The sequence below is a fragment of the Podarcis raffonei genome, chromosome 3 (genome assembly GCF_027172205.1).
Source record: "Podarcis raffonei isolate rPodRaf1 chromosome 3, rPodRaf1.pri, whole genome shotgun sequence".
Taxonomy (NCBI): Eukaryota; Metazoa; Chordata; class Lepidosauria; order Squamata; family Lacertidae; genus Podarcis; species Podarcis raffonei.
Genome location: NC_070604.1, coordinates 93,355,089 through 93,381,092, shown reverse-complemented (window position 1 = coordinate 93,381,092; position 26,004 = coordinate 93,355,089). Strand labels below are relative to the sequence as shown.

Genomic DNA, 26,004 nt, shown 5'->3' with positions numbered 1-26,004 from the left:
AAGGGAGGGTGTTTGAAAAGGGGTGAAGGGCTGCCGGCTCTGCAGGCAAAGGGTGACATAATCTGGCTCCTGAGCCCCACAAGGGTGCTGCAGAAAGAATGTAGTTGGTCAAGGGAGCCGTGGACCCAAAAATGTGGACCCCCCCTCTGACCCTGGGGGTGCTAAGAGGCAAGGGGGCAGCAGGGAGGTGCTGGACACATGACTTTAAGACTTTGAAAATCTGGCATCCCTGGATCAAGTTCACCAATTTTGATGAATTAAGCTAAATAGTTTTAATTGGATTTTTAATAAATGTGTGATTAATTGCTACTGTTTTGAATTCTTTTTGTGTCGTTCTCTTCCTTAGTGGGTAGTGCAAACCACTATTCTGTATAATGCTTTTTATAGGGTTGAGTAGGGGGTGCTGCCCTAGAATTTGCTCTTGGGGTTCCCCTAACCCTCTGAAATAGAATTGTGGGTGGTGTGAAAGGGGAGGGGAGGATACGTTATCCTCGAAGTCATTCCACATGTGCAATGATTTAGCTGAATATAACGCAAAGGTTTAATATGAACAAGCAGTGCGCTGATTAAATTGTGTCATTCTTTCTCCCATTTCCTTTTATGCTGTTGGGAACAAACCATAGTCTGGTTTGTTGAGTTATCTGAACCCAAACTTGCAGTTTCTTGCCCCCAAACAAATCATAAGTGGCAAGTCAAGAACAAACCTTGGCTTCTGCCTTATGATTATTTGGAAATACACAAATCACAAGTCCAGGTCCAGATAACACTCTTGTACCAGGTACAAGAGTGGGGGAGGAGTGAAGCAGCAACTTTGACACTGCTTGTCCATGATCAGAAAACAAATAACAAACTGTGGTTCAGGCTTCAGACTGCGGTTTCTTTGGAGTGAAACCAGAATGTAGCTCATACACAGAATCATTTGCTTATCTGCAGATTGTGGCTAAGTGTGGCATCTGATTGAAACCACTAGTGAGGAAAGCAGAAGGAGGGGAAATGTTTCAGAAACCATACTCAAACTCAAGCTTTGGTTTTATCATATTTCAAATGACAAAGTAAGAAAAATCCCTGGACATTTTATATAGTATGATACATATATCTTCAAGATGGCCCATTATTGGTTCATTCAAGCGACACCACTTAATGAACCTGAGTCCAAAGGAAGCAATACATATGCTCTGTACCCATATATAATGAAAAATTCTACATTGCTTTTTAATTGCTGAAATGCTTCTCTTTTGTATAGCCTCTGTATTGCCTAGATTCATATTATAACCAAGTTTTCATACATGTTATTAGTTGCATAAATGCACTAAAACATCTAAATTACTTACTATTTCAACATGTGCAAAAGCTCACAATGGTCTACAGCACTTGATCGCTCAGATAACGAAAGCTAAAAAAACCAGCTATTCATATACAAATACTTTACAAATACTTCAGATTTGACATGTTTATCCCACCACTCTGCAGTACTTGTTCATACTCAGAGACCTTATTACTGAAAGTTATTGAGTATCACCAACATTAGACATAACCATTTTCAAAGGCACCAACAGTAATTGTTGCAAAGGAACTGAATTTAAAACACCAATGGCATAGCTAACTCCTCAACTGCGTACATTCATGCCTGTGGTCAAAACCACTAAAAATATTCAATGTTTCACCATACGAAGATGAATAATCTCCCCAACACTTCACACAATGCAACATTTACCAAGATGGCAAAGTGGAGGGAGGTCACCCACCTAACTGGCCTACTTGTCTAAGTGCCCACAGCAATGCATCTCCTTGACTTCATTTCATTTTTTCAGAATCCTAAGCAACCAAGAGGAGAGGAGAGAAAGACTATACACTCTTTCTTGTACTTGTCTCCTGTCTTCACAATCCTTCCAGAGTAGACCAATGAGAGGAGACTGAAAATCAGGAGTCCTCCTGATCCAATTCCCATGGTGACTTGCAGTTCTAAACCAGAGCAAAACCAAAGTTGCCACATTACATATCTGTACTGAATAGAAATAGTGATTTCACTGGGAAAACACTCAATCCATACTTCTGCGAATTCATGACACTGAAGCTTAATAGGACCATGCCACAGAAGATGTTCTTGTAAATGCTAACAGAATTAATGAGGTTTTAAAACAGCTGTTCTTGTTTTGTTTCATACATATTAACTTGCTATTATATAATTATATTAACTTACATTTATAATATTGCATTGCTTTTATATTAAATTACATTTCAAAGCCATTATTTGTACCTGAATATAGTTATAGCAGCACCTATTGTTTCAAACTGGTATTATCAACCCATTACGAACAATAGGCCACAAAACTTGAATACCTCTTAAAGATACAGCAGGGACATAAAGTCACTACTAAACAGTTATGTTCGGGCTAGGATAAATTCTATGCTCATAATAATAAATTAGCCAATAGATCACAGAATACTTTTTTAAAGTATGTGTTTTAAATAGTAACAAACTTGTTTGCTCCCCCTTCATGTACTTGCTTAGTTATAACATTTCGTGTGCATTAAGGACCTTGATACTTGCAATAAAAATCCAAAGAACGTACGTTTTAGTCTTTAAAAAGTATTGAAAATATTAAAGTTTAAGAAAACTAATTGTGCAAGTTATGTTGTAAGAAGTTTGTACAGTAAAATGACTGACTGATAAATCAAGGGCAGCCAATTTAGCGTACTAATGCCCTTACTTCTGAAGAAATGTTTGCCAGGAATACAGCTTACTTCAACTAGCTGACATATGTTTAAATACATAGTAGCCCATCAACACCAACACTAGAACACATATCAATTCATCTTTTTGCCATGTGTTCAACACATTACAGACATACCCTACAATTAATGGGAGGCACTTTTAAAAGGGTTTCAGTGTGTCCACAAAAGAACTCACAACCATCCTTTAAAAAAATATCTCTGTAGTATCTGGGCATTCTAAGACACAATCAAATGCAAACAAAAGTTGTAGAAATTCTGATATTATAATTTCTAATCCGTTTCTAATATACTAATACACACCACTGTAAAAGTAAATGGGAAGATTTCAGAAACGCTACTATGTAATCCATACTAGACTGAACTAAAGGTAAACAAATACATAGGGCACTCAGCTCTAATTCCGTTAGAACACACAATATATGGCATTTTCTGGTTGTGCGTTGTATAAATATTGCTGGTTTCCTTAATATATTCGCAGAGGATTTGTAAAATACATTTATACCTCGCTCACACACTAGGAGGACACCCAACAATGAAATGAATGAACAAAACCACAGATTTATAAATGGACCAAGTGAGAGCCATGAGAAGTACTAAACGTGGGTGCAGGCTGCCAAGACTGCACAGCTTATGTGCGTTCTCTGTTAAACTTTTTTTCAGAAGAAAGTACTTAAAATTCCTGGTGAAGTCAAGTTACTTGACATTTTGTCTCACTAAAAGAAGTGGTGGGCCATATCATGTGAATCTTATTGTATTACATTCTAAAGGGCTTGGCAACTGTTGGTCATTAATCTTTAACACAAAGGAAATTCAAATACAGTGATAAGTATTTTTTTTGGGGGGGGGGGAGTAATTTAGTCTCAATCCCAATAGTTTAAACTACAAGGATAGGGTCCCCCTGGAGCCTGGTGAACAGCCTAGCAAGTCCCCTGTCCAAAGTGTTGCGTCAAAGTGGTGAAAGAATATAAAATACAGAAATTAAAAACCGTTTAGCCATGGGAGTGGGGGAGGGGAGATACCCACTTCACTACTGACAATATGCGAAGAAACCCCTTTTAAAGCGAAAACAGAAAACCCACCCAAACACATATTCGTCATTGCTAGTGTTGTGTATGTGATTTTCTCCTATTTATCGATTACACAAAGAAAAACCCAGCAGGGGCTGCTGCAATGCAACATACGCCGATTTCAGATTGGAGCGGGGGGGGGGGAGAGAGATTCTTTTTCACTTCTACGCCTTGAATTCTGTAGCTGGGGCGAACTGATAGGTGATTCTATGCCTTGCTTTTAACCGCGAATAAAGGGCACCGAAAATAGCCCGTCCTCTTCCCTCCAGCTCCAGTTGCCCCTCCCAAAGAAAATAAAGGTGGTTTTTCAACCCTCCAAACGAACCAGTGTCACCTTTCCCCCTTCCTTTCTGTGCAACCCCCCCCCCACCCCAAAAGCTCTTCCACAACCCTTGCTTGCAACAAAAGCTCTGCACGCCAGATGAGCCATTATTATCCCTATGGTCACACCATCAGCACAATCCCTTTTCTTTTTCTCCTGCCGGCAAACACGCACACGCAAACTTCCCCCCATTCTAGAGAAAAGAACAATGCGGGGGGGGGAGAGATAGGGAGAAGGACATGTAACTACAACACCGCGGGAAATCAATGCAAAATTTGGAAGGGGGGAGAGGGGAGAGAGGAAAAACATGGGGTGAGAAAAGAAACCTCCCCCCCCAACCCTGGTTTTTCGCCGCAGCTCCTTCCCTCCAAACCGGCCGACACTTCCCATATCCCGCCCGAGGCTTCCCTATTAAGACGACCCCCCCCCCAGTCATGCCTACCCCGTCGGGGTTTCCCCCTCGAGCCCTCAGTCGCTCCACTCGGGAGGGGGCCCTTCCTCAACCCACCCGCGCAAGGCTTCCCCGTTCTCGGCTGCAACCTCTTCCCCCTCCTCCACCACCCCAAACCGTCGCAACAACAACAAAAAAGCCCTCCATGGACACGGACCCACAAGGCCCCCCTCTCGGCATAATGGTTCCCCTCCTTGCAGAGGAGGAAAGAGTAAAAAGGCTGCCCCCCAAACACACACACACCAATGCATGCATGCACACGCACACACTTCACCTCATGTTGCTGCCCAGGGGCCGGGGGGGCGTCTTCCCCCCCGCTCCTCGCTCTTCTCTCCTCAGGAGCCGGCTGGGTCGTTCTCAATAGGCGACGAGTGCGGAGGGAGGGAGGGGAGGAGGAAGAGGAGCAGCAGCAGCGGCGGGAGGGGGGGTCCCCCCGCAGGCGCCAGCCAGTCCCTGCCTTGGCAACCCTGAGACTGGCTCGCCTTGCCTTGCCTGCGCCCTCCGGCTTGGCTGCTTTGGCCCAACCCGACCACAGCGGGGAGTCCAAGGAGGGAGGGAAGAAAGGGAGGAATGGCGCACGCGGGGGGGGGGGAGGAGGAGCGGGAGGAGGGGAGAACAAGAGAAGGTGGGAGCGTCGGGAACGCGGGGGGCAGCGCGCGAGCGGCTCGCTCGAGACGCCGGCTTGCATGGGGGAAGGGGGGGCGGGCGCGCAGGGGGGACGCCAAGGGGGCGGAGCGGAGCAAGCCCCGCCTCCTTGGCTGCTCTGCATTCCCTGTGCATTCCATGCGGGTTCTGGCGCGGGGGGGGGGGAGGTTGGTGGAAGCGCCGTAGAGAGATGTGGGAGCAACCAACTGCGGAGGAGGAGGAGGAAGCCACTGCGGTGAGCTCATACGCTTTGGCGACCCCTGCTGACCGCCCGGGTGGTTCCCTTGCGCACCTTGGGCGCGTGTGCCGGTGTGGCGCGCAGCTGAACCCCCCGCCATCGCAGACGACGGTGGTGGTGGTGCACTTTCCCGAGCCCACGACCGAAAAGGCTGGAATCTGCAGTCTCCAGAAGACTGCCCTCCCTGGAACGAGCCGTTTGCAGATCGTCACAAGGGACTATGGGCACGGAATGGCTAATTTTCCTCTGCTGGTTTCTCCTCCAGGCTTCCCGTGCTTAAAGCATACGGTGTTTCGATGTTCTGCTCCGCACAGCATCCTGCATTTGTTAGCGGCTGCGTGCCGTGTAGGTTATTAAGGACACGTGCGTTGCATATATTACTGTTCAAGCCGCTGGTTACTGTTCAGCCCTTTCTACCGCGAGACCTGCCTTGAATTCTTTATTGCTCAACGCCCCGGTTGCTTCTCTGCTTTGCCTGGTTCTCATGCGCCTTGTTATTCATTCCACATTTACCTAAAGTTTCTGGACTTTAGTCTCGGCGTGGTCCTCCTGTATTCAGCGTGCAGATTGCCACCAGTGCGCACCACTTTCCAGTTAACGCGTCCCAATTGTGAATATGACTCCTGTTTCAATTCCAATCTTGGTTTCTCTTCCATGGTTCAGGAAGAAGAGCATATTAAATCCGTGGAAGAAATCCCACTGCTGTACCCAAGTTTAGCTGCACCTATGCTATGCATAACACCAGTACTCAGCATATTCGCCTGGAAATGAATCTCATTTGTTTCCATTGTTCTATCCTGGAAGTGCACTTAAGGTCACATTTTGAAATGCACACTTGAGAGTAGGTCCCATTGAACTCAGAAGGGCCTTATTTCCAAGTAAGTATAATTGGATTGGGCTGTATGTCTGGTTGTATCCAAATATTCTGGCTTCCTGCTCAGTCCCATGCGTGCCTCTTCAGAAATAACTCAAGCGAAATTCAGTAGGACTCACAATCAAATATTTCCGGGGATGTAGCTGTGCCCATCTGTTGCAGCAAAAAGCAACAAATAGTCTCGTGGCGCCATAAAGACTAAGAGACTTTATCATGACATAAGCTTTCGTCGACTTGAGCTCACTTCATCAGATGCATAAATCATTAGTCATCAGATAAATATGCACACATATGGATTTGAAGGGGTGGGTGTAAGGTTGGAATTAAATGACCATGCAAAGGGTATACAGGCTGTGACAACCTGATGAAGTGGGATTCTAGTCCATTACGGCTTAAGGCATGATCAAAATACTTTGTCCATTTTCCCAAGTACGGTAAGTGTGTGTATAAGGTTAGGTATGAGGTTGTCTTGTTTGAGGATTGGCAGAATGCAACAGACTATTGTGGTTAGGTCAAAGGCTTGACGAAAGTCTAATTTTAGGCCATGAATAAATGATATGTACTGCCTTTCTGTTCCTTCAGCTTCTCAAATTAATCATCAAAGCTGAACCCCATCACAATGACATTTGCCTTGTTTTCTGCGTTGTTAGCTTATATTGCTTTTTGTTTTTGTTTTAAAAAAATAATAATGACATGTTTATTCTCCATGGATAAGAATTTGCTGGCTACTTCCTTGTTATTTCTAGCTGAGTTATTTCTCCAAATTATATAAGGATAGCCTTCTGTAGAAATGCTGAAATAAAAAGAAAATAACGCTTCGTAAGAACAAGGTTGAAGAAGTGCTAATGTTGCATTTAAGAGTAACCGCTCCAAGGTCTATCCTGGAAAGGAAAAATACTCCCCCCATCTTTGGGCACTCTTTATTGATCATTCATCCTGACTTGTTTTGAGGGAGATTAGACAACATTGGCTCTTCAATTCGCATTCAGTCTTATTTGTTTGCAGGGAGATTAGACGATGTTGCATCAAAGCAAGGGTCATCCCACAACTTCCCAGTGCATTTTCCTGACTCTTTCCTTATCAAGAAGAATCCAATCTTTTGGGGGAAGTGGGTTTGTTGCACAAAATGTCCCAATCAACTATAATTGCACAACCGGAATTTGCCAGTGTGTGATTGAATTGATCTTGAAAATAGAAACAACCTGGAAGCACCCATTGTGTGTAAACATACCCGTGTGATGGGAGCGGGGAACCCTTTTCAGCCTGAGGGCCACATTGTCTTCTGAGCAATGTTCCAGGGGCCACATATCGGTGATTGTGGGTGGCAAATGCTAAAGTGGGCAGAGCAAATGCTAAAGTGGGACGCGGGTGGCGCTGTGGGTAAAACCTCAGCGCTTAGGACTTGCCGATCACATGGTCGGCGGTTGAAATCCTCGCGGCGGGGTGCGCTCCCGTCGTTCGGTCCCAGCGCCTGCCAACCTAGCAGTTCGAAAGCACCCCCGGGTGCAAGTAGATAAATAGGGACCGCTTACCAGTGGGAAGGTAAACGGCGTTCCGTGTGCTGCGCTGGCTCGCCAGATGCAGCTTGTCACGCTGGCCACGTGACCCGGAAGTGTCTGCAGACAGCGCTGGCTCCCGGCCTATAGAGTGAGATGAGCGCACAACCCTAGAGTCTGGCAAGACTGGCCCGTACGGGCAGGGGTACCTTTACCTTTACCTTTTTATGCCCAAGGCAGCTTATACTATAAAACAGAGCAAACAATGTCAGTGCTGGTTCCGTAACATTTCAGTTAAAACAATACAATCAAACCTTGGTTGTTGAACGTAATCCATTCCAGAAGACCATTCAACTTCCAAAATGTTCGACAACTAGAGCAGTTACTTCCAGGTTTTCGGCATTTGGGAACCGAAACATTTGAAAATGGAGCTGTTTGACAACCAAGGTTTGACTTTAATATAAAACAACTAAGTTCAAACATGTGGCAGATAAAATACCAATAATATGGGAGACAGATCCAGACTTGCTTCCTGAAATAGATGCATCTTTAAAAGGCAGTGAAAAACTTGGCAAAGGTGCCAAGTTAATCTCCCGGGATGGAGAGTTCCACTGCACAGTCACAAAGGAGAGAGAGTGATATGGCACTAATGTCCTGCTTGTTTGGTCACTGCAACAACAGAATGCTGAACTATGTAAGCCTTCAATCTGATCCAACAGGGCTCTTGTGTTGTCTCCCGTGTTTCCACCACCCAACATGCAGGAGAACTTCCTCAGACAATGTTTGGCTCATACAGGAAGAGAAAGTCCTTCAGATATCCTGTACCTGAGGCAGCCACCCTATTCAGGGAATGACCTTCACACTGAAACAGAGCACCTCTGGTTTGTCCAGATTGGTAACTGTCAGTTTATTGAACTGAATCCAGTCCTAGATGCTGCTCTAGGGTTTCCAGGTAAGAGTGTGAATAAATATTGTCTCTTGTTGCTAGATAATAAAGTCGTTAGAGCAAGCAATTTCTCTCCTTCCTTTCTCTTCCACACAACAACTGATTGTATTATAGTTGATTCGTGTGACACTTGGTTCATGACCAGATGTTGATGAAATCAATCCTTATCCAACTTCACGGCAAAGCAGTTGTTTGTATCATCAAGAACGCAGGCTGCTCCTCAGCATGCAGTGAAAATTGTGCTTTATTATTATTATTATTGCTCGCTCATACCCCTGCTATCTAAGCTGAACAAATGAAAGTATTAAAGGATTCACTTCCCCGTATCAGGAGCTTAAATAAGAATTAACTAAACAATTGAACAGTTATGAGCCAAAGGGAGACACCCTCCACAGGTGATGGAAATGCCCCAAAGTAAATAAATCCTCCTAAATGATCAAAAGCAGTACTATAAATAACCCAGTTTGTTATGGTTACAGGTAGGTAGCCGTGTTGGTCTGCCATAGCCGAAACAAAATTTTAAAAATCCTTCCACTAGCACCTTAGAGACCAACTCTGGTATGAGCTTTCATGTGCATGCACACTTCTTTGAAAGCTCATACCAATAACAAACTTAGTTGGTCTCTAAGGTGCTACTGGAAGGAATTTTTAAATTTTGTTTCGACAGTTATAATTATCCTTAGGATCCCATACTTTTAAAATTAAATTAAGTTTAATAGAGGCTCCCAATGTGTGTGTGCACGCGCGCAGATATGTGTGGGGGTGTGTGCCAAACTGGGTCTTTGACCCAGGTGAAATAAAGTCTAATTTTGCCACTGCCTTACAGCATCATAAGTACAAATCATCATCAGTGTGCAGCAACAAAGATATCTGGAGGACCCCTCAAAGAAAGGACTCCAGACAACAGATATAGCTGGGACAAAATGTCTTCCCTTTGTAAATTCTGCAAATAAATTCTATTGAGAGGGGTTCTGTGTAGACAGGATGCGAATGTTCTTGAGCTACTCTAATATATGACTGTTCCATATTATTCCTGGATTATTTATTTTCTTGTTGCAATTGGTAATGAACAATAAGATAGCATAAACTTATTGGGCTGGATACAGACTGACAGTGCACTCCTATACATGTTGACTAAGTACTACTGAGCTAGGTGAGGGACACACCTCAGGGCAAGTGTTTCTTAGGCTGAAATCCTAAATTAGGCAGCAACCCTAATCCCATTTAACAATGGGAATTAGCTTCTGAGTATATATATTTAGGATTGCACAGTTGGTCATTCTTTTTTCTTTTCTTTTTTGGTCCCATTGAAATCACTGGGACAATTCAGTCATAAAGTTCAACTAACATATAGCACAAACTTATGCGTGCTACTCAGAATTAAGTCCCAAAGAGTTCATTGCAGCCTGATTCTGGATCAAATGCTTTAACTTCTTTAAATATTTAGATCAATATCCATAATCTCTCACCCACAATATTATAAGCAAAGCTATACTAGTACCAGGAAGGAAGAATAAGGCTCAGTTCACAAGCAGAGGCAACACTTATATGGGACTTCTCTGGGGGCTATTTGGATAAAAGGAGGGGGTTCCTTTCCACCAACCTGAAGGATAGGTGGAGTTTCCACCCCCATTGTTCACTGAGGTCCAGCTCGAAGGGCCTTCTGGGAGTTCCCTCACTGCAAGAAGTGAGGTTACAGGAAACCAAGCAGATGACCTTCTCAGTAGTGGTGCTCGCCATTTGGAACGCCCTCCCATCAGATGTCAAGGAAATAAACAACTATCTGACTTTTAGAAGACATCTGAAGGCAGCCCTGTTTGGAAAAATTTTAATGCCTAATGTTTTAAGATTTTTTATGTGCTGTAAGCCGCCCATAGTGGCTGGGGAAACCCAGCCAGATGGGCGGGGTATTATTATTATTATTAGTGGGGTAGACTGGTTTACTGTTACCCAGAGAGGGAAAAGGAGCAGGAGGCAAACCTTTTAAGGAGTTATTTGTGGAAGACAGCAAGCTACAGTAGTATCTGTACTGCATCTATGCCACGCCTTCCGAAAACCCCACTGTACTATTTGGGAACAGCGAAATCTACAGGTTTAGAGGAAATGCATAGTTTAGAACCTAGAAATATTGGAAGCTGCCTTATACTGATTCAGATCATTGGTCAATCTAGCTTGATATGGTCTACGCTGACTAGCAGTAACTCTCCAGGATTTCAGGGAAGGCTCACAGCCACCTCTAACTAGAGATACCAGAGATTGAATGTGGGACTTTCCACATACATGCAGAGCAGATACCACCACTGACCCATGGACCTTCCCCTACAAAATGAATAAGCCTTACTCATATGCAATGTTCTGTGTTTATTTCAGCCAGATTCATTTGTGCATACTCATTGTCCACCCCTAAAACAGCACTTTAATGGTGGAAGAAGAGTAATATGCCTGAAGGATAAAGGACCCGAGTGACTCAGAAGGATTTGGATCAAATCCCTTGGTTGCACAGAGGCATGAATCATATGCTCCCTCTGTGTCCATAAAGAGCTGATAGTATGTTCCAAACTCTATATGTGATTATCTTTATACTGATGATGCAAAACTGAGTCTCCAGCAGCTACTTTAAGATAAACAGAAATATATTATGTTCTATATTCTGATAAGCCTCCATTTGGTATGCTGGGGGTGGGGGCGGACATGGAAAAAAGTCAAAACATGAAACTAAAGACTTACACCTGTGACCATTTCCCACCTACCCCCAAGCCATAAATACCACTGTAGGGAGACCACTGTAAAAACATAAGCTGCCATCATTTTAAATATTTCTTGATATGGCAAAGCCTTCCTGTTGGTGTGCAAGGAGGAAAGGTGTATAACATTTGCATAGATCATCAGGGGGGTTGGGCTGGCTGTTCATCAGTATGCAGATGACACCCAGCTCTACCTATCTTTTAAATCAGAACCAGTGAAGGCAGTGAATGTCCTGTGTGAGTGCCTGGAGGCGGTTGGAGGATGGATGACGGCTAACAGATTAAGGTTGAATCCTGACAAGACAGAAGTACTGTTCTTGGGGGGACAGGAGGCGGGCAGATGTGGAGGACTCCCTGGTCCTTAATGGGGTAAATGTGCCCCTGAAGAACCAGGTGCACGGCCTAGGAGTCATTTTGGACTCACAGCTGTCCATGGAGATGAAGGTTAATTCTGTGTCCAGGGCAGCTGTCTACCAGCTCCATCTGGTACGCAGGCTGAGACCCTACCTGTCCGCAAACTGTCTCGCCAGTGTGGTGCATGCTCTAGTTATCTCCCACTTGGACTACTGCAATGCACTCTACATGGGGCTACCTTTGAAGGTCACCCAGAAACTGCAATTAATCTAGAATGTGGCAGCTAGACTGGTGACTGGGAGTGGCCGCCGGGACCATATAACACTGGTCCTCAGAGATCTGCATTGGCTCCTCCCAGTATGTTTCCGAGCACAATTCAAAGTGTTGGTGCTGACCTTTAAAGCCCTAAACAGCCTCGGTCCTATATACCTGAAGGAGCATTTCCACCCCCACCGTTCAGCCCAGACACTGAGGTCCAGCACAGAGGGCCTTCTGGCAGTTCCCTCATTGCGAGAAGTGAGGTTACAGGGAACCAAACAGAGGGCTTTCTCGCTAGTGGCACCTGCCCTGTGGAATGCCCTACCATCAGATGTCAAGGAAATAAGCAGCTATCCTATTTTTAAAAGACACCTGAAGGCAGTCCTGTTTAGTGAAGTTTTTAATATTTAATGCTGTATTGTTTTCAACACTCGATTGGGAGCTGCCTAGAGTGGCTGGGGAAACTCAGCCAGATGGGAGGGGTATGTATGTATGTATGTATGTATGTATAAATAAATAAATAAATTATTATTATTATTATTATTATTATTATTATTATTATTATTATTATATTATGTTGTAATTCTTTGGTTTGTAAGTTCCAGGGTCTTCACTTTCAGATGAGTGTGTATGTATCAGGGTTTAACAAATCGTATCACTTTTCAGGGCTCTGCTGCTTTTCACCTGATTATTCTACCTTAATGGCTTTGTCAAATCTCCTCTACTTACCCTGACTTTGCTAAGGATTGCTATATTTCCCCATATAAATATAAAATGTGCCCCATGTATTCATAGCTCCAGAAGTTATTTTTATGTAGGAGGCAGGCTCACGCTGCACAATCTGCTATTTCTCTAATATTCCTTTGGAAGATCCAGCTTTTTATTGCTGGCTGCCAGATTGTCACTACTACAGGCATTGGTGAGTGCTTGGTTAAAATGCACCACTGTTGCATACCTGCCCTGCCAACATTTCTCCAATGAAAATAGGGGTGTCCATAAAATAATAAGAATAATGATAATAATTTTATTACTTATACCCCACCTATCTGACTGGGTTGCCCCAGCCACTCTGAGCGGCTTCCAACATATATAAAAACATAATAAAACATTAAACATTAAAAAAACTTCCCTATACAGAGCTGCCTTCAAATATCTTCTGAAGGTTGTATAGTTACTTATCTCCTTGATTCCATACCCCCCAACATTTCTCCAATGAAAATAGGAACTAAGGAAAAGTGGGACATTCCAGGATCAAATCAGAAACCAGGACGGTTGCTCCTTGTGGCCTTGAAATTTTGACTTTCCAAAACAAGGACTTCTAAGGTTGGAGCTGATCTATTTGGTGGAACATTGAATTGCCATTAGTTCCTTTTCAGGCCAACCAGAAGATTCATGAAACAGAGATTGAAATCCGGGTATCTTGATGTCAAAGTTCCATTGGGACCACACCAGCACAACTATACACATAGAGAGTTTCTCTCATGGACTTATTTCAGGAATATTTGGATTGCTTGGCTTTGAGATACTGAGTTGCACATGCCATTATTATTTTGGCATGGTATATATTGTCTAAGACTACATGTAATAGAAGGTGTTGAAATGCTGTACATTATTGATAATGAGTTTTTGTAAACCACAGAGTTGTTTACCTTGTGATTTATCTCTCTGTATTCCTTGAGAGTGATTTTGGACTCCAAGTCTCATCAACCTCATCCACCATGGTCAATGGTCAGGGATGATGGGAGTTGCAGTCCCAAACTTCTGAAAGGCATCAAGCTAGAGAAGGCTGGTCTACATTGATTGCCAGAAAGTCTCCAGGGTTTCAGATGGTATATTTTCTAGACCTGGAGATACCAGGGTCTGAACATGAGACCATCTGCATGGAAAGCATGTGCTCTACCACTGAGCTATGCCCCTCTCCTGACTTGACTGAAACACCGAGCACATACAAAAAGAATTAAAGAAATGTTTTAAAATAACTAATGCTTCAAAAATATATGTACAGGGTATGATTCACTTAAAGCGTTCCACCAGTTGGGAGCCCTGCTCACGGACGTTTGATTGTGCAGTAAAGTTCCTATCTCCCCACCTCACGGCCCCCAAAATAGGTTCAGGTGGGTCAGGAGAACCCCTAGAACTGGGGGGGGGGGGGAGAGAGAAATCTCTCTGTCTGACAAGCCAAAATGCTTGGTGTGGCAGAATGATCACCTTCATGCAACGTTGAATTCCTCCCCTGATGTTTTCAAGCAAACATCTAGAAGGGAGAATCATTCATGCCCTCTGACATCCATGTTTCCCCTCCAAAACAAACACAGTTGAAAATGTTTATTGATAGAAAACATGGGTTCAACAGGGCCTTCTTGTTGTATCTCCTGGGTTGAGGATCTCCCTTCCAAGAGAGTTTAATTGCTCTCCTAATTGATTATATTTAGGTGGGCAAATTTTTCCTTCCACCAGGCTTTTGATTGAATTTCTACCTGCTTGTGGATTTGTTTTGGTTCTCTTCCTAATGCTTTCTGTTTTTATAACCGTTTAAAATGGAATTTGTAATGTTGTAAAGCACCTTGGGGTCCTTTTTGATGGCTAAGGGGCATTCAATCAATCAATCAATCAATCAATGATTATCATTGATATTGCAAACTCCCACAAACATGTCAAGGCATTCTGGGATTATTGCTCTCTGCTACTGATATCTGACTCAGCTGTCCTTCTCTGAACAAGGCCCTTAGTAACATGTCCTGAACTGCCTTGACCAAAGGTGACAATCCTAAAAATAACTCCTGTTGTGTCATTACATTGCAGTTCATGTGCAACACTGTCTGTACTTTGACAATGATGGTGTTCACTCTCTTAAAATATCTTCCAGGCATTCCATTCTTAAGGACATCTCGTTGACGTCAATGGATTCTTAAAGTATAAGACTAAAAACACAAACTCACATGAAAACTCCAAGGCCCATTGAGCTTTTTATACTTCTGAACAGAGTACTTTTACACTTTGTGCTGCACAGAATTATGCCAGCATTTTCACCAAAAATTATGAGCAACAAATGACTTTTAACCCTCAGTTCTGCTCATTTACATTGCATAGATCTTATTTATAAAAATAGGATTGTGCTATAAGAATAAGGAATCTTACAGAGCAGCTCTAGACTTGAGACCTGTTAGTTGAGGAGCTTCAGGATTTGGCAAAAGCCCCAAGACATCATGGAGTGTTAAGTCTCACCGTTGCTTTGAAAAATATGTTCCCTATCCTATGGTATGAACTACTGATCAATATGGGCCTACAGTTACCTTTGTTCCATGTCCTGCCCCATGCCCTTAGCTCCTTGGTAACTGAATCATTTCATACCATGGATGGGTCTCCTTGACCATCGGTCCCAGAAACTGAGCTATGTGAGCTCTCTGCAAGTGACCTGCCAAGGTAGCTATGGGTGTTGGATGGATTCTCCTTCCTCCTCTTTCTGTACTGTGCTCAAAAAAACAATGGCGGGGGGGTTGCATAAGGGGATTCAAATTCATGCCTATTGTTTCGCCTGGAGACTTCCAATAAGTGGCCTCACTGCTGGCTGCGCCACTGGGGCTGATGGACTGTGGGTGCTGTGATTGTGGGGGTGGGGGTGCAGTGGGAGTGGCCCTGTCGATGTGAGTTTATTGCTTCCCTCCATGTATGGGAAGCATGTGGGCACTGTCACCAGCACAGTCTCTGATTGGTTGCCAGGGATGTAGGCATGTCTGTCATTTTTACTCCTTTTGTTCTGTTGTGCATTTCCTCCTTCCATTCTTGGGCCAATCACATATAGGATGCAGCAGCTACTCTAAAATAATCTCCCCTACCTCCACCCAGGTGTAATTAAGAGTACAGGATTGCTCTGAGCCATAGGACAGATTTGTGTATGCACTATCATGACACAAGCTTACTTGTTTTATATGTTAAAAAGTAAAAAGCACACGTGCAACGCACCTAATTCTAGGAACACATCACTAAAAGCAGCCTCATGCAAAGTTGCTCTTCCTCATTCAAATTCTTTAATTTTGTGCTTATCCAAAGGTTTGCAGCCACAGTTACCTTTCAGGAAAGGCATTCAGGCTATGCATCCACAAATCAGAGTATTTTCTTGACTTCAAAGACTTTGCTCCAGGAAAACTAGTTGTCAGCCTCGGAACTTACTTTGCATATGGTTATATATAGGAGGCATATTGTATTTCAGTTCGACATATTATTTTCACTTACAGAATACATACATTCCTAATAAGGCATAGTCAAGTTAGGAATGTGATCGGCTACCGTTACAGAACCATGGTCCTGTTTCTCACTCAATATATTTCTTCAGTCTCTTGTCTTTTTCCTGGAGGGCCATGCCAGCTTTCTGACTGCAGATGAAACCTGTCTCAGACACTGGGCTTTTCTTTGAAGATGTGGCTTATGTAATGTGGAAAAAATGCAACCAAGATGTTTCAAACACAAATGGAACCGAAGCATTCCAATCGCAGAGGGAAATGTTGCAAAATGTTGCCTTACTGAGTTTTCTTTTAATATAAAAAAGATTGAACACAATTTAGACAAGCGTCTATCTTTTTTGTTTTTTGTTTTCAGGCAGCTACTGGAAACTTACTTTTAAAAAGGGGTTTACCTGACCATTTTATCTTGTTTACTATACATAACTTATGCAACTTTGTGTTTTTAGGATCTGTTTGTTTAGATCTGGGTTGCTGTTTTTTTTTACTTTCCTGTTATATACTGCTTTGGAAACAATGGTTTGAAGTGGCTTATAAATCTCAGTCGCCCATCCCAGCATGCTGGGGGTAGTCTAGGTGCAGCTCATTTGTGGTCTCAGTGGTGGTCTTGATTCTGGTTCAAGTACCACTGCACCACACTGGTTTTCAGCTGAGCGATCCAGTTTCTTGCACACCCAAATAGTCCTGCCTTCCAGCCTTAATTCCCCTTTGAACTCACATCCAGCCGACTAGTGTCTCTGTCCCTGATCCCATGTTATTTTCTTTTAATATGCAGACCTGCTCCAAGCAACGGAACTTCAATTGGATATCACAGCTGCACCATTCCTGCTTCTAAAAGTTTGGGCTAGGCTCCAACAAAGACAGCCTGGCAGCAGACACTTGGAGCGACTTGCTGACTATACAGCAATATGGGACACGGCCTACTCTATTATAATCAGGAGTTACTGCCAACGGCAGGTGTGGCAGCAGGACCCCCCTCCTGTGAAAAGTTGCCCATGAGCCTCTGGCACTGTCTACCAGATCCATGAGCAAGTTCCCCTGGTAACCTAGGTGTTGACTCCAGCTTTCTGTATTTTCTCCACTCTATAACACAGACAAATATAACATTTCCTGACAGCATGGCTGTAATAGAGGAAAGAAGAAAAAGTTAACTAGCTCTTTATGGGGCAGCAAGTAGGAGCCATGCATAGACGATGTTCTTCAGAAAGGAACCCTTGTTTCAGAACATCAGTAATGGAGGGTGGCCCTAAATTAAGGAGAATAAATCTGTTCGTGTGCATTTATGAACCTATTTATAGCAAAGGGTTTGTCTTTGCCCCTCCACCAATGAAGGAGTATATTCCATGCTACAAATTATCATTTGTAATCCAAGTCCTTTCTATAACTATCACATGCAGCATACATGGAAAACACTAGCTCATGTATTTGTTCACCCTCTTGTTTTTCATTAGCTTCATCTTGCCAGATATAACGCATTACAGACTTCTCACACAGTTGATTTGGTTTTTTAAAATTTGCTATGGTTTTCATCAGCATCTTAATTTAGGTCTATGATATCATTGACCTCATCCTTTCAGTTTGCAGATCAGAGTCCTTGTTTCGCATCCTGCCTCTTAATGGGACTATTTACCACCAGTCTGTATATACGTGCATTAAGGGATGCAATTTCATCACTTATATCGCTCCTCAGTTGACTTCTCTCAACTTTGTTGGAAGTACTGTACCTCACTTCTCATTTATACCGGAGATGCGGCTTGGCATCCAAATGGACAAGGATTAGGAAAAAGCTATCTTTGCAATTCCGCGTATTTAATTACGTGGTCTGCTCAGAAGCCACAGTCATCGATATAGATCTTTAGTTTGAGTGCCAACAGTAAACTTGAAGATATATATAGACAACCGTCCCCTCCCAATGTCTCCATTCTGATGACATCATCAGCTGGCCAACCGCTGCTCAAGTGGCAATCAAGAGCTTTTCTTTTTCATAAAAATTATACCCCTGGTCTTTGCTGATTTTGTGCCATCAAAATCATTTAGAAAATGATTGGATATATATAACCCCAATCTCAAGAGCCCTGCTGGATCAGGTCAAAGACCCATCTAGCTCAGCATCCTGTTCCCACAATGGCCAATAGATACCTATGGAAAGGCCACAAGCAGGACGTCAATGCAACAGCAGTCTCCCCACTCGCAGCTGGTTTTCCAAGGCACACAGACTTCAACAGCAAAGGTAGAAGAACATTGTCAGCTTGGTAGTAGCCATGTATAATCTTATCCTCCATGAATTTTTAAAGCCATCCATGTTGGTGGCCATCGTTACACCTCATGGCAGGGAATTCCATAGTTTAATCATACATTGTGTGAAGAAAGACACCACTTAGATTTTCACCAGTTCCCCAATCTTCCTTCATTCCCACCCCCCAATTTTTATTTTTATTTTGCTCCAGAGGTCTAGGGGAACCTTCATAACAGCATAGGGCATGGTGAAGGGTGCTGTGGATTATGGGTCTTTTGGGCAAAAATCACCCCTTCAAGAGCCTTCCATTAATAGAACCATATCATTGGGGGGTGGGAGAGAGACTGTCATGTGTGACAAGCTCTTTTTATTTCCCCAGTTTAACCCACAGCAGAAGCTTGCTGCTAATCTGATGTGTACGCAAGATGACATAAGATATGGGTAGGCTTCTCGTGGTGTTTCCTACACTGAAGTGGTAGCCCTCATGTAGGAATTCTGTCTTGTGTGAAACATCCCTCAAGTTGGAAAGTCAAAGGGATGATAATTGGTTCTTAAGTACTTGTCTCCTTGCAGCATTTGCTTCCTGGCAGCAGCCATAGCCAAAGTCACAATTTGGATTTCAAATTTAGCAAGTGATACATCATCCATGCAAAATACACAGAACCACAATTGCAAAAATACCCTTTAAATGTTTTAGAAGGAACATCACAAACATGTTGCCAGATGAATTAACGTTTCTATAAAAAGACAGAAAGGGTTCTATAATATTCTATATCACTAGCACATGCTGTTATAATTACTATATCTAGCAGTAAGCTCCAGGGAAAGGTAAAATCTATACAATAAATTATAGTGAAGTATTCACAATAGACCTCCCCTTTCATACTTTAAAGAATATGACACTATATTTTGACCATTTTAGAGATAATAAAGCATTAGTTCACAGCTCTGCTCAGTACTTATTCTGCAAAGTCTTCAACATCCCCATCCTATGGTTCATGGTAAGAGGGATGCCATGTCACCCTTGCTTACACCAACTAACCTAAGCAATATTCTAGACTGTGCAAGCAGCAATACAGTTACGAACTTAATTCTTTCCAGAGATCCGTTCTTAACCTGAAACTGTTCTTAACTAGAGGCGTGCTTTCACTAATGGGGCCTCTTGCTGCCACTGTGCCGCCAGCACACGATTTCCATTCTCATCCTGGGGCAGAGTTTTCAACTTGAGGTAACTCTTCCAGGTTAGCGAAGTTTGTAACCTGAAGCGTTTGTAACCTGAGGCGTCTAACTCGAGGTACCACTGTAGTACAAATGCAGCAACAGGCTATAACTAAACACTGTGATATATGAACTTAATCTGAATGCATTTTCACAATCCAGTTGTTCAGCAATTTATCAAAACTGAGTGAAAGAATTCAGGAAAAAACCCCGAGTATACCTTTTAGGAAATAGCCCCTGTACACAGGGGACTCTCTCACACCAAACTTCTGTTTCAACACCATATGCATCCTGACCTACCTGACAAATGTCTTGTTTAGTAGCAAAGAAGCATCCTAGGTTCTCTCCTGCTCCATGTGCCTTTAATAATTAACAATTAACAGACCACTTGGAGAAACCAACTCCAGAGGTAACTTTGCAAGTGAAAAAAGTCAGATTGCAAGGCCAGTCTTACCATTAGGTTGAGTGATGGCATCCCATCACCTGTCTTAGAAGGTCAGCTTCAGCATATGGAAATGGAGATGAGGCGTCATTTCATCATTAGCTTCAGGCGGGCCAGCCTTGTTCCAAGTTGCCGATTGGCTCAGAGAACTAAGAACATAAGAAGAGCCTTCTGAATCAGGCCAATGGGCCGTCTAGTACAGCATCCTGTTCTCACAGCAGCCAACCAGACACCTGTGGGAAACCTGCAAGCAGGACCTGAGGGCAAGAGCATTCTCCTCTTCTGTGGTTCCAGCAACTGGTATTCAGAAGCATTCTTTCTCCACAGACTGAAGTAGGCATGTATCCTGTTTTACAGCAGACACTCTACTCTGAAGGACCTGTCTGTTTCAGGGATGGGGGACCTATGAGCTTCCAGATTAGCCATGCTAGCTGAGGCTGATGAGAGCTGGAGTCCAACAACATGAGGAGGACCACATCCCTACTCTACCTTAAGGACTGCCTGATGCAAGTCCTCTTTAAAATAAAGAACCATGAGAAGAGAGAGCAGGGTCCTTGAAGATTTTCATCACCAATTAAGATCTGGACAGCAAAAGGAGTAGATCAGGGGTCAGCAAACTACAGCCCGAGGCCTGGATGCGGCCCACAGGGCTTGTAAATCCGGCCTGCAGACCCTGTCGTCTGCTCAATCAGTCCCCGTGCTAAACTGGCATCACGCAGAGGCCTCACCACACAAGGATTGACTTCCGCGATGCTGGCATGGCTTCGGATTGGCTGCAGGAAGCCAATCTGAAGCCATGGATGCCTCTGGGTGATGCCCCTTCCTTCCCGCTGAGGTGGGCATGTATGGCCAAGAGCCAAGAGGGAGGAAGTGGTGGTGGTGGGGAGGCTGCCTCTGCCGCCCAGGCCAGTGGCCTGGGCTCTGCGCCCAGCGGACCCCTGGCCGAGGCAGAAGACAACGCTGCCGCTGCCGAAGATGAGGCAGCATTGGCAGCTGTGGTGTGAGTGGCAGTGGCGGGGGGGGCCCTTTCAGGAGAGGGTGGGTCTGGCCCCCCCACAAGGTCTGAGGGACAGTGGACCGCCCCCCCCCGAAAACGTTTGCTGACCCCTGGAGTAGACACATACCACCTGGTCACACTTTTCTCCACTACTGTGAGTTATATTTCGATTTAAATTATTGTAATTCTTTCTAAATGTTCGTTTATACATATAAATCAGCATAAGCTAATGTTGTGCAAATCTGTGTGATATTTTGACCACTTTTTTGGTGATACATCTGTAACAACACTAACGTAGACCCAAAGTAGAAAAGTATTTCCTTCTTAAATTGTCTGTTTGCTGACATCTTTGTCTCTCTAGATTTCCCCCAGAAAAATACTCTTTTGGGTGAAATACTTCAAAGTGGAGTAATAATATTCAATAATATCCACATGCCTAGACTAGGGCTAGAGGAGAGCTTTGATGCACCACACATTTAAAGCCAAATCTATCAAATTCACACTTTCCAAAACTGTGTGCCAACCAACACACAGCTATCCATTGAAATTCACACTTAGGTGAATTTTGTGATACAGTCCTCCAACCAAACAGTGTTTGCAAAAATGTACTTATTAGGTGAAACTGTGCATAAAATATTAGTGAAAATAATATACAAAAAGCAGTATATTGAAGATAATTGCTTCCAAAAACGTGTGCATTAGTCAAAACTACATATTAAAAGAGTGTATTATGCTAATGAATTTTCATAGGCATTAAAAAGAAAACCACAAATTTCTGCAAAAAAAAAAAAAGAGAACCAAATTTGAGATTGGAAAAATGAGAAACTGAGAGAACCAAAACTGACAGATCCTTCCAACTCTAGTCTTTGAGGCCCTCACAAACTCATTTGCAGAAGACACTCCTTGCTTGGGGTGGTTGATCTAAAGCCAGCCTGGTCTACAACAGGCCTGCTCTAGGAACTTCTCTATCATCTTCAAGCCTGCCTAAATTGTGACCTGCCAAGCTGAAGTCATGTTTTGCCATATTTTGTGGCACACCAGCAGTTTACTATAGCGCTTGTTTTTTATGCTTGCCTTTTACTGCAAAATTGGCATATAGGGAGAATGAGTTGTCAGGAATCTGGAAGGGCACAATAGGTGCTTTCAGCTTGGTGAGTAACACAAGTTGTGCAGGCCTTATCCACTTATACTTAGTGCTGAGGCTTTATTTTAGTTATTTAGTGCCACCAGTGGGCTTGGCACTTTGCAGAATTACTTAGCTAAAACAAAGAGCTTAAAACTAAAATTAGAACAGTGGCAGGGCAGAAGGAGGACACTTTGTAATGCTACCTTGCCAGAGTAGCACAGGTAAAGAAAATGTCCCCTTTGTTCACAGATGTGATCAAACCTTCGTTTGGGAGAAGAATGTGGGTCACATTTTATTTTCACTTTTAAAGGCTTTTCTGCCTTCCCTCAGTGACTTGAAAAAGTCACACCTGCTCAAACACTCCAGCTCTTGAAGCAAGAGGGACTCTGCCAAATTCGGAATGTGTCTCTACATGAAACGCATTTCACAGGTTTGCACAGATGCAGTGGCCGGGGTCCAAAGAGCTACTTTTGGGATACCTAAGGGAATGGGGAGATCTAGCAGGATTGTTGCCTTTCCCTCCCTGTTTAAACACTGCTTTTGAAATTACATCCCATTTCAAGAGAGGGTGGGTATGCTTTGTAACATGGAGAGTTGCTGCTGGAAACACCCAGTCTAAAATGTTACCTTTGAGGCATGCAGAACTTTTTGGGCACCCCTCTCTGTGTGCACAGCCCAGCACTACTTTCCATCGCAATACTCAGAGAAAAGGTGTGGTCGCAATCGGAGGATACAGTCAGCATACATGAAAGGGAAGTAATGCTAGCAATGTCAACTAGTTGATAATACCAGTGCCCTAAGGGATGCTCTTGGAATCAGTTTACTTAACTGTGGTGACTGGCTGAACACCCTTAACACTGTAATTGTTAAGGGAAGTTGCCTTGAGCAATAGAAAAGATGCTGTAAGAACTAACCAGTCATTCCCCACAGTAACTGTACCAACAAGTAGAAAGAGGAAAGAAACTGACAGCTTTGTAAAGTTTTAAAGTACGTTTTAGGCTGCAATCCTATCTATTTGGGAAGATATCCTACTGAATCCAATAGGACTAACTTGGTGGGTCTGTAAACTGCCCTGTGGTCCTCAGATCAAATAACAACTTCTGAGAAGACATGGTTAGGTTAAGATTTGCAGCCTTAATGTCCAAGTTGCAACCAAAGAGGTATCAGTTCCATAGCATTCTGTGTCTTCGCTCCTTCTGTTAGGGCACTGACAGACATTTGAAGGGCAGCTATTGAATGTGATTCAGGTTGTAGCACAAGGTGTCAAAATACAGACATCTAAGTGGCTGCACACACAGACCAGTTCTGCGCCACACATTTGGAACAAGCCGTGCGTTCCAAAGAAGCCATTAAATATGGCTTGGAGATGAACTGGAATTTTCGGCAAGCGGTGCTGAATCGCTTGCTCTGCTTCTCAGATTCTTAATGAGGGAGCTGGGACTCCTCCATGGAGGAGTGAACCGTTGCCAGGGGAGTCACAAGGCCTCCTACTCACCTGCTGTGGGGCAAAACAGCAAAACAGCAAGCAGAGGAGGACGGCATGCAAATGAACTGCTGTCGCACAGCGGCAGAAGACTTTGCTCCAGAATACTGTCTCAAATTCAGCAAAACAAAGATGGGGAAACTTCAGGCCAGGGGTCAAATGCGGTCCTCCGGAACTGCTCTGTCAGGCCCTTGGGACTCTTCCCAGCCATACCTTTCTGGAGTGCTTTTACCAGGCTGGAATATAGATCCTTGAACTATGGCAATGCTTTGATGGAAAGAGGTGTGGTGGTGGTGTAGACACTCCTGACTTCTGCATGGCTGGAATGTGGCCTAGTGTAGAAAGGTAAGAGTCAAAATCATTACTTTGCCCACTGTTGCATCTGGTATATGCCCACAGAAGGTTGTCCATGAGGCAACATGGCTCTTGGATTGGAAAATATCCCCCACGCCTGCATTAGAGCAATGCACAGAGTGCTAAACATCTGCTAGATTCTGCTAAATTTCCAGAAGTGGCTTTTACATGATGTGGAAGATCGCATAAAGCACAAAAATGATCAGGTAAGGAAACATCAGGAAAACAGCACAGTCCATGCAACAGAGTCCATGCAGAGTAACAGAGAAAAAAGTCTGTTCCATTTTCTTTCTGCCCTTTAGATATTTGAAGATCACTGTCTACACACAGCCCATTCACCCTTATCTTATCATCTCCAGGCTAAACATACTCAGTTCTTTCAACCGTTCATCCTTGGACTTCGTTTTCAAACTCCTCACCACCCTGGTCCCCTTTCTCTGGACCAGCTGCAGTTTGTCAGAGCGGCACCCAGAACCAGAGACAGGACTCCACAGGCAGTCTGGCCAGCACAGAATAGAACAGAACTTTAAATTTCCTGAGATCTGGATACTATGCATTATGAATACAGTCTTGCGTTAGTCTTTTTTTTTTTTTAGCAGCCTCATCGTACTGTGGGCTCATTTTCCCTTTGTGATCAAGGAAGTGATCTTCCAGATTACCTTTTTCCTGAGGAGTCATTCATCTTGCTTTGCTTGCACAACACTTACACAGAAATTAGGGTTCATTCACACTTACCTTTTGCCCTGCACTTTCTAGGTACAGATCTTTATTTTTCCAGTCTGTGTCTGAGCACTTTTCTTTTATTGCCCTGCCTCTTTCCCCAGGAAAACCTACTCTTTAATGCTGAATCGGAACAAATGGCAATTTGGGTTTTCTGCAGAATTGTTTTCAGCAAGAAAAAGCAGGTTTTCATGGGGAAAGTGCCAGCCCCCCCAAAAAAAGCACTCAAACACAGAGCTTTAAAACATGGACCTGTGCCTAGAAGCATGACACAAAAGGAAGGCTGGATGAGCTCTCAGAAGATGGCTGGTCTTTAATGAGCATTTGTTTGCAGGGAGGTTGTACAGCAGAGCACATTTGCCCTGATTCGCTTGCGTGGGGGTGGTTATATGTTTTCCCATTAATCTATTTATTCATTTAAAGTGCTTATGAACCACTCAGTTACCAAAGTTTCTAAGCGGTACAAGTTTATTTTTAGTACCTACACTTTTTATTGCATTTCCCTGCCCCTCGCTAAGCAGAAAAGTCTAGGTTTTTATTTGTATGTTTGCTTTAAAGGGAATTTGTTGCATCAGAGCATTTAAAAACATCTTAACTATGCAAACCTAAATTTCTGTATGTGACTGACTCCCCGCCAGGTTGTCCATTTGAAAACAGAGGTAGGTGGTCCCAGCAATAATGAGTGCATCCACACCTGCCCAGTGACATTGTGGGTGGGCATACAGCAAGATCGCAGTCACACATCCTTCTTAATTCACTTGGGTCATGTGTGGGGAGAAAAAGGCACAGATAACCTAATCAAGGGGGAGGATTTTCAAACATGTATCAAGTAACCACACTCACCCTTGTGGCTGGCAGGAGCTGGAATCAATCGAAATGGAAAGCAGCACGTTGAGGATGAGCAAGCATGATTCTAGATTGAGAAAATCTACATTTTTGTGCTACAAATGGGTTTCTGTGTATGCAGCCACTGCATTAAAAAGAGAGAGTACATACTGGTTGGCATGCATATATATTGAGCCACATGGATAGGCCAAATCAGGAAGAGAAAAACCTATA

At 43.5% G+C, this 26,004-nt stretch overlaps 1 protein-coding gene across 7 annotated transcripts in view; it reads right to left on the bottom strand.

Moving 5' to 3' along the window:
- The window catches only part of ENAH (ENAH actin regulator), a 116,649-nt gene that overhangs the window by 64,442 nt on the left and 26,203 nt on the right, over positions 1–26,004 (bottom strand). For 4 of the 7 annotated variants that reach the window (XR_008329683.1, XM_053383039.1, XM_053383047.1 and 1 more), the window contains exon 1: positions 4,734–4,771. The exons of 1 other annotated variant lie outside the window; for it this stretch is intronic. Coding sequence is in view for 4 of the 6 variants with exons in the window: in XM_053383039.1 (XP_053239014.1) it covers positions 4,734–4,756 (23 nt within the window). In the remaining 2 variants the exon portion in view is untranslated. Of the gene's footprint in view, positions 1–4,633; positions 4,681–4,733; positions 4,772–4,850; positions 5,136–26,004 lie in introns of those variants that run through there. 2 more of the 7 variants (XM_053383044.1, XM_053383045.1) reach the window with 2 other exon arrangements.